At 44.1% G+C, this 12,328-nt stretch overlaps 1 protein-coding gene across 9 annotated transcripts in view; it reads right to left on the minus strand.

Annotated features, from left to right (window-relative positions):
• Positions 1-12,328, minus strand: part of STXBP5 (syntaxin binding protein 5) — a 282,257-nt gene that overhangs the window by 145,858 nt on the left and 124,071 nt on the right. For all 9 annotated transcript variants that reach the window (XR_013621432.1, XR_013621431.1, XM_078768412.1 and 6 more), the window contains exons 3-5: positions 5,971-6,052; positions 4,573-4,673; positions 4,174-4,308 (exon numbers count right to left, since the gene is read on the minus strand). Coding sequence is in view for 7 of the 9 variants with exons in the window: in XM_078768412.1 (XP_078624538.1) it covers positions 4,174-4,308; positions 4,573-4,673; positions 5,971-6,052 (318 nt within the window). In the remaining 2 variants the exon portion in view is untranslated. The remainder of the gene's footprint in view (positions 1-4,173; positions 4,309-4,572; positions 4,674-5,970; positions 6,053-12,328) is intronic.

Genomic DNA, 12,328 nt, shown 5'->3' on the forward strand with positions numbered 1-12,328 from the left:
AGGAGAGAGAGGTGCTGGCTCCGCAGTTGTGGGCCTGTACTTTTGCTGCTTGCTGCCTGGATCGATACACCATATGGACCGCAATGTTTGTGGCCGCCCACCATGGACCGCAGTTCTTTTGCGGCCAAGCACCACCCGTTGATGCACCTATGCCATACAGGTGAACCACTTTTAGTTGGCCCCCTGACGGCCACAATACAGAAATGGACGCGGTTGGCGCCTTTCTTTATTTTTAGAGAAGCAAGAAGGCCAAGTGCACCACATGAAGGCAAGACCAGCGGCAGAACATCGGCCGGCTGCGACACCACCGGTGATTTATGAACATTTTATTGGTGCACCGGATGGTGCTGACTGTATGTATGGGGTGGTGCTTTTGGTGCTTGGATGGGGTGCTCTGCACATTATTAAAGGCCGTAGGGCCACAGAGCACTCGTGGGTTGGTGTATCGATGCTGGCATGCGTGCTCTCTCTCTATGCATAACATCTGCATGTGTTCCTCCAAAAACAGGTCCTGGATCGTAGTGTAAATATCAGTGTAAGCTTGTGTGAATAATGCTCCCTACCGGCTGTATGTTTAGTTTGAGAATTCTTTCCGCGATTCGGTTGTCCTGTGGGTGTGTTTCTGTGAGGAGAAGGGTGCAACGTCGCAGGGGGACATATTTACTCATTTGTGAACATCTGTAAAACTGTCGCACTCAGGGTAGAGTTAATAGTAGAGGGAACTACATCTGAGTGCCACACTAAAGTAGATAAAAATTTATCGGGTCGGGACGCCCCGAGGTAGAGAAGGGTGCAATGTTGCGGATATGGGATTTGGCCTCCATCCATATCTGCTTGTAAATATTCCCCTATTTCCCCAATACTCCCCAACTATCCCCAATCCCACATTCCCTAGTCCCATTGTCTGTAAACAACACTCTGTAGCCCCGACCTTCCCCTTTTTCCCCCATTAAATGTCGTGCCCAGGTTCACCGCATCTCACGTAGACAACTATAGGACATCTTGCTAGTTATTCTTAGTCTATGTCAGTTAAGGACTCGTTTCCATTAATTCTGACTCTTCGTTGCACCAGAATGTGATTGTATGGCACCATTAGTAAGTTTAGGACCTCCCAATACCTCCCCGCATCTCTTCCTCATGAAACAACAACACCAACAACAACAACAGCGGCGCGGGGAGTGCGCGTCCTCACTCCGGCTTGGTTAGCCGCCATTGCCCATGTGCTCCGACGGGGTTACCACTCAGGGGCTCACTGTCAGCTCCTCGTCAAGGGCGGAGCCCGGTAACCCCCCGCACCCAATAAGAAGCGGCGGACCGATTCGATCTGGGGCGGAGCTAACGAGCCGAGGGCGTGTCACTCCCCGCTGGACAAGCGCAGGAAGACGGAGGTGACGTCAGATGCGCCTCAGCTTGGAGAAGAAAGGACGCCACCTCCAAGCGCTGAATACCTCCCCGCCACTCTGGACCGGACCGGGTCGATTCTGCCCCTGAGCCAAGGTGCACCTTGAGCTACCGACTGCCTGCCCTTCCTTGCCATCAATCCCTGTGTGAGTCCGTCTTGTCCCGTTTGTCTGTGGTCTGTCAGGAATTAAGATAAGACCGTGTATAAGTGCCCACCTTTCTGTGCTGTACCTCTTGTGCCGTGTAATCTAAACGTTCTGCATATCCCATATTATATCCTCCTCCGGAGGTCTTGAGAACTGTACCCCTGGTGTCGTGTCATTTAACCCAGCCGTTGTGTCCTTTCCTTCATTGATCTAGCGTAGCGCGATTCGGCCAACGTTCGAGTATAATCGGGTAACTTGTGCGAACACGGCGGCCATTCCGCTCGGCCCAGCATAACATCTTAATAAGTCGTGTCCGTAACACTATATACCCCAGAGAGGAAAATACTATGACCCTTCCTGCTGCTCCTGTGGGGAACGGGTGTACTAGTATATATAAATAAATAAAAGTGGCCAAATCAAGTCTCTCATCTGTAATTGTCCGAACACCCAATCATCCATCTCTCAGTTAAATAATCATAGCTACAACTGGGACTATAAAGTCAAAGTATTAGTCAAAGAAGGCTGCAGAATCAAAATCAAGATCAATCACTGCAATGTTGTTACAGGAAGGAAGTCAGACATAACAACACACACACACAAACCAAGAAAATCTAATAACACCAAAGCAACCAAGAAAACAAGGTAAGCCCCTTGCTATTTCAAGCTTCACCCGCATGAGAATCCCAATGCTGCATGCCCCGATCAGCCATCGTACCGGTTTCAACGCTGATTGACGCATCATCATCAGCTGCATAGATAGAAGCGTGCACCGCCGAGGCTGGCAAACATGTACCACGTGCAATAACAAATAATTACGAAAAGTCAGATCACGGCTCTTACCCGTAATTGGTGGTGCATGTTTTTTTTTATCTACACTGTCACTGACAATCCGCCAATAAGCAATGAAACCAGTGGCTGATGGCTGATGGGGGGGGGGGGGGGGGGGAGGAGAGAGGGATGCGTGCAGAATGCAGAGTTGGAATTCTCGGGTATGTGTTGCGTATAAATGCCTGCAGCTGTGGAGGATCTCACATCCTGTTTGAAACAGCAAATGGCTTACCTTGTGCAGATTTTTTGGTTGTTTTATGCAGGTTTATTTGACTTGAAGGGCCATGTGTTGATCCCAAAGGATCAGAACTACTGCACTTTCTGTGGTGGCATAGTTGATAAAAAAAAAAAAATTGACTGGAGAGTATTTCCTTCTGCAGTTTTAAAAATAGTTTGATGCCACAAATGGAAAAAATAGAGACAGGAAGGAAGGGAGGACAAAAATATTCCCAATGACTTTATTTGGATAAAATCATCTGCCATGATCTTTCCTGGGATAAACACCTTTCCAAGCTAGCCTCCAAAGTCAGTTGCCAACTGGGCATTCTCCATCGTGCAAAGTCCTTCCTTGGCACACCTGAGAGCTCCTCACCACATACAAGGCTTTCATCCGCAGCTCAATGGAACACTGATCTCCCCTCTGGGCTGGTGCTCCTGCCTCACACCTCACTCGGCTTCACGCTGTTGAAACCAAAGCTTTCACAATCATTGGAATCTCCCGCGATGAAGCCGATTGTGAGGACCTTTCACTCACTCACCGCAGGCAGGTTGGTGGTCTTTCTGTCTTCTACCGACTCCTCTCCGGCCTTGCTCCCTCAGCTGTCTGTGCTCTGTCCCCCAAATATTCCGACAGGTCGCACAAGATCTGCCTGCAACCCTCTTCTGGTCAAACTGCCAAAATCAAGACTCTCTGCTCACCTTCACTCTTTCATTCCTCTTTTGTCCTGCCGCTGGAACAAACCCCCTCACTCTCTTCAATCCCACTCATCCCTCTAAGTCTTTAAAACAGCTGTTCACCACAATCTCTTATTTTCCCCCATCCAAAACCTTGATCTCTTCTACCCCCATTAATTCACCCCAGATCCACTTTTCTGAAATACCGACTTCTTTCCTGGAAGTCAAAGCAGTGTCCATATGTTTTTTTTTTAACTCCCCCACCCCCTTCCCTCACCCCAAGCCCTCATCCTCCCACAGATCTCCCGATGTTCCTGCCCTCAAACGTTGTACTTGTGTGCTTCCCCCTCTCTCCCCATCTTGTCTCCCGCTTCCTTCATTGCATGTTTTATGTGTCTGTGCATGTTTTCATGTTCAATGTGTTAGCTCTTACATGAGCTTCGATGTTGTATACCCCAAAAAAACCAAAAAAAAAAACCATAATGAAAGATGGAAATGTAAAATCAAGAATGTTTATCAAAGCAGCCGAGGCTTTCGGAATGATGAATGAGAAAGGAGAAGTGGTAATTAGAACAGTTTGTACAAACAATTGTGCACAAATTAATGCATGGTCAGCATAAGATAGAGATTGCAGCATACGGTAGAGACTGCAGGCCACACAAGATGTATTTTGTCTAGATGGCCATCTCACCATAATGGTTCACATCTGCATTCTTCCTTTTTCTTCACCAAAGCCACAAACATAATTAGTGCCAGATTGGACAGGTCATCCACAATCCTCAGGTACAATGCAAAATGAAAAAAAATATCAACTATGTCTAAACAAACCCCAACTAGCAGTAATTCCACAAATAACTTCCTCCACTCTCCACTCCAATGCCCGCCCACGGCCCATCTGACTCACAGTTCAATCGCCTTGTTCCACATAACCACATATCCAGACAGCACGAAGGATTCTACGTTGACGACATGCAGGTTCCCACGTTCTGAGCCGATGTACAGCCACTTGCTTTGAAAAGGCAAGTGGCAGCACGTGATTCTACAGGCAGCAAGGAGCAGAAGAAACAGGAATGGGAATTGCGAGTAAGGGTGCGAGCACTTACTATGGTCAGCATACAACAGAGGTGGTGAGATGATTAACAGAGAACAGAGTGAAAAGGGTACAATAACAAAACAACATAGACCAGTAGATTTTAAAGGGAAAGCAAGGAAGGGTGACGAATGCATGGAAGGATGAAAGGATGGCGCAGGAAGGAGAAAACACAGGTATGATGGGAGGTGTGGAGTAATGGGCTCTACTCACCTCTCTTTGTTGAACTTGAGAGAGTGTAATATGGCGGGACGTTTCTGTCGTAGGTTCCACAAATGCAAGCTGTCATCAGCACACACGCTGACCAGTGCACCCTGCGATAAAACCGGGCAAACGCATCCCACAATGATGCAAATGTTTGTGGATAACAGGTGCAAGAACAGGGAGCGATCCATACATTGTTAAAAAAAATACCTGTCAGCAACAGATTTTGCAAAGGGCAAGTGGCAACGAGAAACCATCAATGTATATTATTTTATATCGATCCAAGGCTCACAGCGGGGCGAGTACATAAATCACATGCAGGACAAACATTTGTTGACACGTGTACATTTATGTGAATTATGGAGTGAGAGGGTAGTGGAGAGGAAGGCACACTCGCCTTTGAGATATCTAGCCTGGGTTTGAATCTCAACCCAGCGATAAACGGTCATCCTGGAGTGTGAAGGCTTGAAGGGCGATGCATCAATAAATGTGTCATCCATCGGAAAGACACTAAGCCAGAGAACTGTATCCCTGTCAGCACTGGGGGCATTGGTGGACGTTAAAAATCCCAGTCTTTCGTAAAGAGGAGGCGAGCTTATCACCGACACCCCCAGAAAATTGCTAATTCCTGCTTCAACTATCGGTTGCAAGTAGTCTGGTCTTATTGGAGGTTCCTTAACACCAGGTTACACAACTTGTTGTCTCAAAGTGTGGATACTGCCTCGGCAGCAAATTCTGCAATATTGACATATTCACAGGGTAGTTTGTGCATGTTTCACATGAACAGCTGAGTCGTTAGGGTTAACAATCTTCGACAATGAAAGACTATCAATTTAATGGAAATTTTAAGACCACATGTCGACAATCGACGAAAGATGATGATATACCATGTCCTCTTTACAGAGCATTAGTGCCCCTGAAGCAGTTTCTTGGTTATGCTGGGTGGTTTTCCATTGCCTTCCCAGTAGTCAGTCAGGGCAGGAATCTGAAATTTCTCCAGGGTGCTGGTGATAGCTCGCTTACTCTTAACGAAGGACATCATGGGATTTGTAAAGTCCAACAACTAATGCCCGCAGATGGGATGACCAGTTTAACGTACATCCAAGGGAAGACGCACACAATTACATCTTGCCTTTTATAGTTGCGCAGAGATTCAAACCCAGGATAGACAGCTCAGAGGCAAGTTTGCATACATCTTGGCTATCCTCCCAGCACAATGAATAAACACATATAGCATACTGGATTTCAACTGAGGTTCCCATCATTATAAGCCATTGGTTCACATGGGAACAATAAACAAACCAATGCAAAAGGAAGGTGGAAGAAGAAGAGACATTGGAGAAAAGGAAGATGCATTGGAGAAGAGGAAGAGGCAAGTGGAGTGCTTGGGAATGTCAGTACAATCACCTCATTGACAAGGAACTGGAGGAGGATGACAGGGGAGTTGGATTCGTGCTGGCAGTGACAATCCACACCAGGACGACCCAAACTGGAGCTTGGTCAAGGAACTCCAAAGAACAATATATATATATATATGCATGATATTCCAAAATCATTGGCATTAATATGGAGTTGGTCCCCCCCTTTGCTGCTACAACACTCTCCACTCTTCTGGGAAGGCTTTGAGGGCTTTCCACTACATGTTGGAGCACTGCTGTGAGGATTTGCTTCCATTCAGCCACAAGAGCATTAGTGAGGGCGGGCACTGATGTTGGGCGATGAGGCCTGGCTCACAGTCGGCATTCCAATTCATCCCAAAGGTGTTCTATGGGGTTGAGGTCAGGGCTCTGTGCAGGCCAGTCAAGTTCTTCCACACTGATTTCGACAAACCATTTCTGTATGGACTTCGCTTTGTGCATGGGGGCAATGTGTTACGGCCTGAAGCACACCAAGCCAAGCCTTCAATCACACTGTCTTTATTTATGGATTTATCACACGAAAATCTCTTTCTACACATAAAACCAAGAATGGAGAAAAGAGGGAAAAACCCGAATAGACCAGTCCAAGAGTAGGCAGGTCCAAGAGTAGGCCGGTCCAAGAGTAGGCCGGTCCAAGAGTATGCCGGTCCAAGAGTATGCCGGTCCAAGAGTATGCCGGTCCAAGAGTATGCCGGTCCAAGAGTATGCCGGTCCAAGAGTCGGCAGGTCCAAGAGTCGGCAGGTCCAAGAGTAGGCAGGTCCAAGAGTAGGCAGGTCCAAGAGTAGGCCGGTCCAAGAGTAGGCCGGTCCAAGAGTAGGCCGGGTCCAAGAGTAGGCCGGTCCAAGAGTAGGCCGGTCCAAGAGTAGGCCGGTCCAAGAGTAGGCATGAGGACAGACGATTTTTATGCGCGACGCGCTTCAGCACTTGGTGGTCCTGTTCTGTGAGCTTGTGTGGCCTACCACTTTGCGGCTGAGCTGTTGTTGCTCCTAGACATTTCTACTTCACAATAACAGCACTTACAGTTGACCAGGGCAGCTCTAGCAGGGAAGAAATTTGACGAACTGATTTGTTGGAAAGGTGGCATCCTATGACGGTGCAATGTTGAAAGTCACTGAGCTCTTCCTTATGGCCCATTCTCCTGGCAATGTTTGTCTATTGAGATTGCATGGCTGTCTGCTTGATTATATATACCTGTCAGCAATGGGTGTGACTGAAACAGCCGAATCCACCAATTAGAAGGGGCGTCCGCATACTTTTGGCCATGTAGTTAAGTACCACGGATGTATCAGCACATCGATAAGAGTGAACTCTGACTCCCATCAACATCGCAAAAATTTCCCCATTGATGTATTGTGTTTTAAAAACATAGAGCTACTGATCTTATGCATTTACAACATTCAACTGGCTTATTTGTTTGTACACTGACGCACTGGGAACACCACCAATATTCTCACTGTATTTTATTGCTGTTCTTCATCAATACCAGCATACCACCAACATATTGCTCGACATTTCATACATGCAAGTAAAAAATGTCTTTAAACCCTTGCAGACAGCAGCGTCGCAGTTGAGGTAATCCAGTAAACCTGCTAAGCATGCACAAATTGTGGTCTCACACACCAGCAGCGCTGGGGTGCCCCACATACAATGACATGTGAAAGGCATGTGGCTTAAGGGTCACGGCAAAATATAGCCGGAAATCAAAGTGAAAGCAACGCAAAAGCAACACAGAAGAAGAGTCCCCGTTATTCCAGGATTCACAGTATTTGCCATAAATGTTTGAAAGCAGGGAAGAGATGGGGAAGGGTATTTTACTTGCATTTTAAGAATGTTCTTGATGAGAAAGAGTAGATTGATAAATTGGATTTTTACCGGTTAAAAGTGTCCACATCCTTTATTACTCCCGCCAGGGAGTAATGGATTCACTCGTGTCCGTGTGTGTTCATGTGTTTGTGAACAAGATATCTGGAAAAGTTCTGAACGGATTTAGATGAAAGTTGGTGGGATGATTGCCCTTGGGATAAGGAAGAATTGATTAGTTTTTGGTGAAGCTCAGGATATTATTCCCGATCCAGGAATTTTTTGAAGGATTTTTTTTACCATTGGAAGATAGGGCTCATTTTTTTTTAACATTATCTTCTATATATTCTATATTTAACATTGTAATATGAAAATAGTTTTCATATTTGTTGTAAATGTAGTTTAAACTCGTGGTTATGCGTTAGAGCGGTGTATTTTTTTAGCAGCATTGTCTTCAATGCTCATTTTTTTTTTCTAATAAAGACATTCGGTCATTTTAAAAACAACCAAAGTGTGTATTAGGTTTCCCCGTTTAATAAAATGTATCGTTTGATACGTATAATGCTTTAAAACTGTTTTTTGTTGTTGTTTTTTTAACCTCAGAAGAGATATCAACATTTAGCTCAGCGAATGTCATTCGCGGTGTCAGTATTTGATGAACTTATAAAGACTTAGTTCCAGATTTGTCAATGGCTGAGGTATATTAACAAACGAATAAAACAGATTTGGCAAAATTCCAACTTTTTTAAAAAAGATCGCATATTCACCCAGGGTTGTGTGAGGCTGAAGAAGAAGAAACCTCACATGGTCTTCCCAGACCAAATAAATAATTCTGGTTCTGGCTCTGCGATTTTCAGGTTTATTACTCCCACCAGGGAGTAACGCATTCAATCGTGTCCGTCCGTGTGTGTGTGTGTGTGTGTGTGTGTGTGTGTGTTCGTATGTTCGTGAACAAGATATCTGGAAAAGTTCTGAACGGATTTGGATGAAAGTTGGTGGGATGATTGCCCTTGGGATAAGGAAGAATTGATTAGTTTTTGGTGAAGCTCAGGATATTATTCCGGATCCAGGAAAAATTTTTCGAAAATTTTTTGGGAAAGATTTTTTCTGTTTTACTGCATTAAAGCTTTTATTCTTATTCTTAAATGATGTTTTTCTCCTCTAATTTCGAGATATATCAAAATTAATTCTCTGACAGTTAGGGCTTACTTTCTTTTTGTACACCGCACCTTTCCTCTGCCATCTCCAGGCATTGCAAAACGTCATTGCCGGGCACCGAAGGGGGCTCGGCAGTGACGCACGCTGAAAGGGAGTACTCAGTTTTCACTCTGGTTGTTTTCTTGTTTTCTTTTTCTTGTTTGTTTGTCCGGGCGATATCTCAGCTATCCTTTGAGCTAGGAAGCTGACATTTCGGCACAATAGTGGCAACTCCTTTGTCAAAAACAGTATTTTTTGTTTTTTGATTAATCAATTAATTGAGGAGTTATTTAATTATTAGCGATTAATTAAGTACTTATTTAATTAATCAAATTTCCTTTCTCTTCTGACCATTAACTCAGGCACCTTTTGAGTTAGGAAGCTGATATTTGGACATGCCAATGACCAGGTGATTTGGCTGCAAAGGCTATTTTTGATTTATTAATTAATCAATTAATCGATTAATTATTTAATTATTCGATTAATGACTAAAAAATGTTTTTTTTAAGTTACAGATTCTAATGAAATGGTGGTGGTTTATGTGTTCTGTGACCGAATTGATTAACAATTTAATTTTTTAATGATTATTATTTATTTATATTCATTATTAATCATTTAATTATTTTCTTTCTCATTTGGCCAATATCTCAGGCACCTTTTGAGCTGGGAAGCTAATACAGGGAAGCTAAAAATATATATTAATACAGGGTGACCCCAAAAAACCTCCCACATTTCAAAGGTAAATGAAAAAAAAATGGTTGAAGATAATCAAGATTTTATTTGCACACATGAAACTTCATTCAATACAGTTTTTATTCATCATGTTTTAAAGATGACATCCTCCAAATGGTGGCCGTCATTGTCTATACACGCTTGGAGGCGATTTCTGAAGGATGCCATGGCTCGACGGGTCATGTCAGGTGGAACAGCGACTATCTCCTGCTGAATAGAAACCTTAAGGGCTTCAAGAGTTTGGGGTCGATGAGTATACACTCGTGATTTAAGGTAGCCCCACAGAAAAAAATCACAAGGGGCAAGGAGGGGAACGGGCCGGCCACCAAACATCGCCACGCAACGAGATCACCCGATCCGGAAACATTTCCCTCAGCACTTGCAATGATCTTCGAGCTGTGTGTGCCGTAGCTCCATCTTGCTGAAACCACACATCGAGTTCTTCAAGCTCAAGGTGTTCGAGTTGTGGCCTGAGAAAGTTTTCGAGCATATCAATGTAACGGTCAGAAGTTACGGTAACAGTTACACCACCCTCTTCAAAGAAATAAGGACCCACGATGCCAACATCGGCAACAGCGCACCACACAGTCACTCGATCGGAGTGCAACGGTCTTTCGTGTAGCATGCGAGGGTCGTCTTCACACCAATAGCGAAAATTTTGTTTGTTTACAGAGCCACTCAAATGAAAATGAGCTTCGTCACTGCACAAGAGAACAGCATCTTCCGGAACACGTTGCAGAATGTTCTCGCATAACTCCCTGCGGCTTATCCAGTCTCTCGCATTGAGTTCTTGCACAACCGTCATTTTGTATGGATGGAAGCGGAGGTCTTTGTGTAAGATTCTCCTTGCAGTTTCCCGGGATATCCCTACAGCTAAAGCATGTTTCCGCGCAGAACGTCTCGGAGACTGCACAACAGATCGCCTCAATGCTTCAATATTCAGGCGTACGAGCGCTCCTAGGTCGACCAGGTGATTTTATTTTTAAAGCTGAGCCTGTTGCCCTGAAATTCTCAACCCACTGCAAGATGGTTTTCCGATCTGGAACGTTTTGGTTCCGTGGAATACTGAAACGTCTTCGAAAGGCCCTCTGCACGGCGATCACGGAACGGTTGTTTGCGAAGAACGCTTCGACAGCGAACGCACGGTGTGCTCCCAACCACGCCATGTTGGCGACTGAGGACGGTTGGGGTTGGGCTACCAACAAACCCTAGCCCCGCCCCTCCCACCTCACTACTGCCAGTGCTACAGCCTTTCAAAATGTGGGAGGTTTTTTTGGGTCACCCTGTATTTGGACATGACAGTGACCAAGTGATGTGGCTATCAAGGATATTTTTGATTTATTGATGAATCATGTAATCGATTAATTATTTATTGATTAATTGATTAATTATTTATTGATTAATCGATTAATTTTTTATTTTTTTATTAATGACTTATTTAATTAAATTCTAGAAGATACATCTTCGGGTGAAGCACTGGTGGTTTAGTTATGCTCAGCCAATTGATTAAGAAAATATTTTGTGATAATCTTTTATTGGTTTTAATTATACAATTAATCAATCAATTAGTGTACACCACTCCCTCCCAATGCAGCCTCTATGAGCTGCACTGCGGTATTGCCGGGCGCCATAGGCGCCCCGGCAATGCCACGCTGTAGGATATTTAATTATTTGGCATGGGGGCGGTGTACTTTGAATGTACCTGTGATTTTTGATTTATTGATTAATCATTTAATCGATTAATTATTTATTGATTAATCGATTAATTATTTATTGATTAATCAATTAATTATTTAATTTTTTATTAATGACTTATTTAATGAAATTTCTAAAAGATACATCTTCTGATGAAACACTAGTGGTTTATTTATGCTATTAGCCAATTGATTAAGAAAATATTTTGTGATAATCTTTTATTGATTTTAATTATACAATTAATCAATCAATTAGTGTACACCTCTCCCTCCCAATGCAGCCTCTATGAGCTGCACTGCAGTATTGCCGGGCGCCAGAGGCGCCCCGGCAATGCGGCGCTGGAGGATATTTAATTATTTGGCATGGGGGCGGTGTATTTTGAATGTATCTGTACTTGTTCATTTATTATTTTGGGGAGAGGGGATGTTAAACAAAACGTATTATTCCAACTAAACCCACGGCGGGAGTATGCGCTCTACTGAGTGGCGTTCTAGTTTGTTGCTGTTGTGCCATTTAATCTCTGGGTAACGAGCCCACAACACACGTTTTTGAGGGAAACGTTTATGTTGAGAAAGGGAATCTTTTTGAGGGAAGAGTGTGGGATATTTTTTTCTGTATACAAGTTAAATGCAGAAAAGACAGCCGCTTTTACATTCCCATCAAAATTACAGCATGCCCCAGCTTGCAGCACCTCATGCTGGCACTCACATCAGAATTGGCAGCTTTGTTTTGTTAAATCCAAGCTCATTAGGGATTGAACTGAAACTAGACAGCTCAATGGTGAACACACTGTGAATCCTGTCGGTCTCCTGAATATATCGAAAATACAAACAAAAAAGGTAGCACATCCTTGAATAGTCAATCTGTCAGGTACACCTTCAGGCAAAAGAAAAGCATTGGCAAGCCCTGCTCACCCTGCGAA

This window comes from Myxine glutinosa, chromosome 14 (assembly GCF_964187855.1).
Source record: "Myxine glutinosa chromosome 14, kmMyxGlut1.1, whole genome shotgun sequence".
Classification (NCBI taxonomy): Eukaryota; Metazoa; Chordata; class Myxini; order Myxiniformes; family Myxinidae; genus Myxine; species Myxine glutinosa.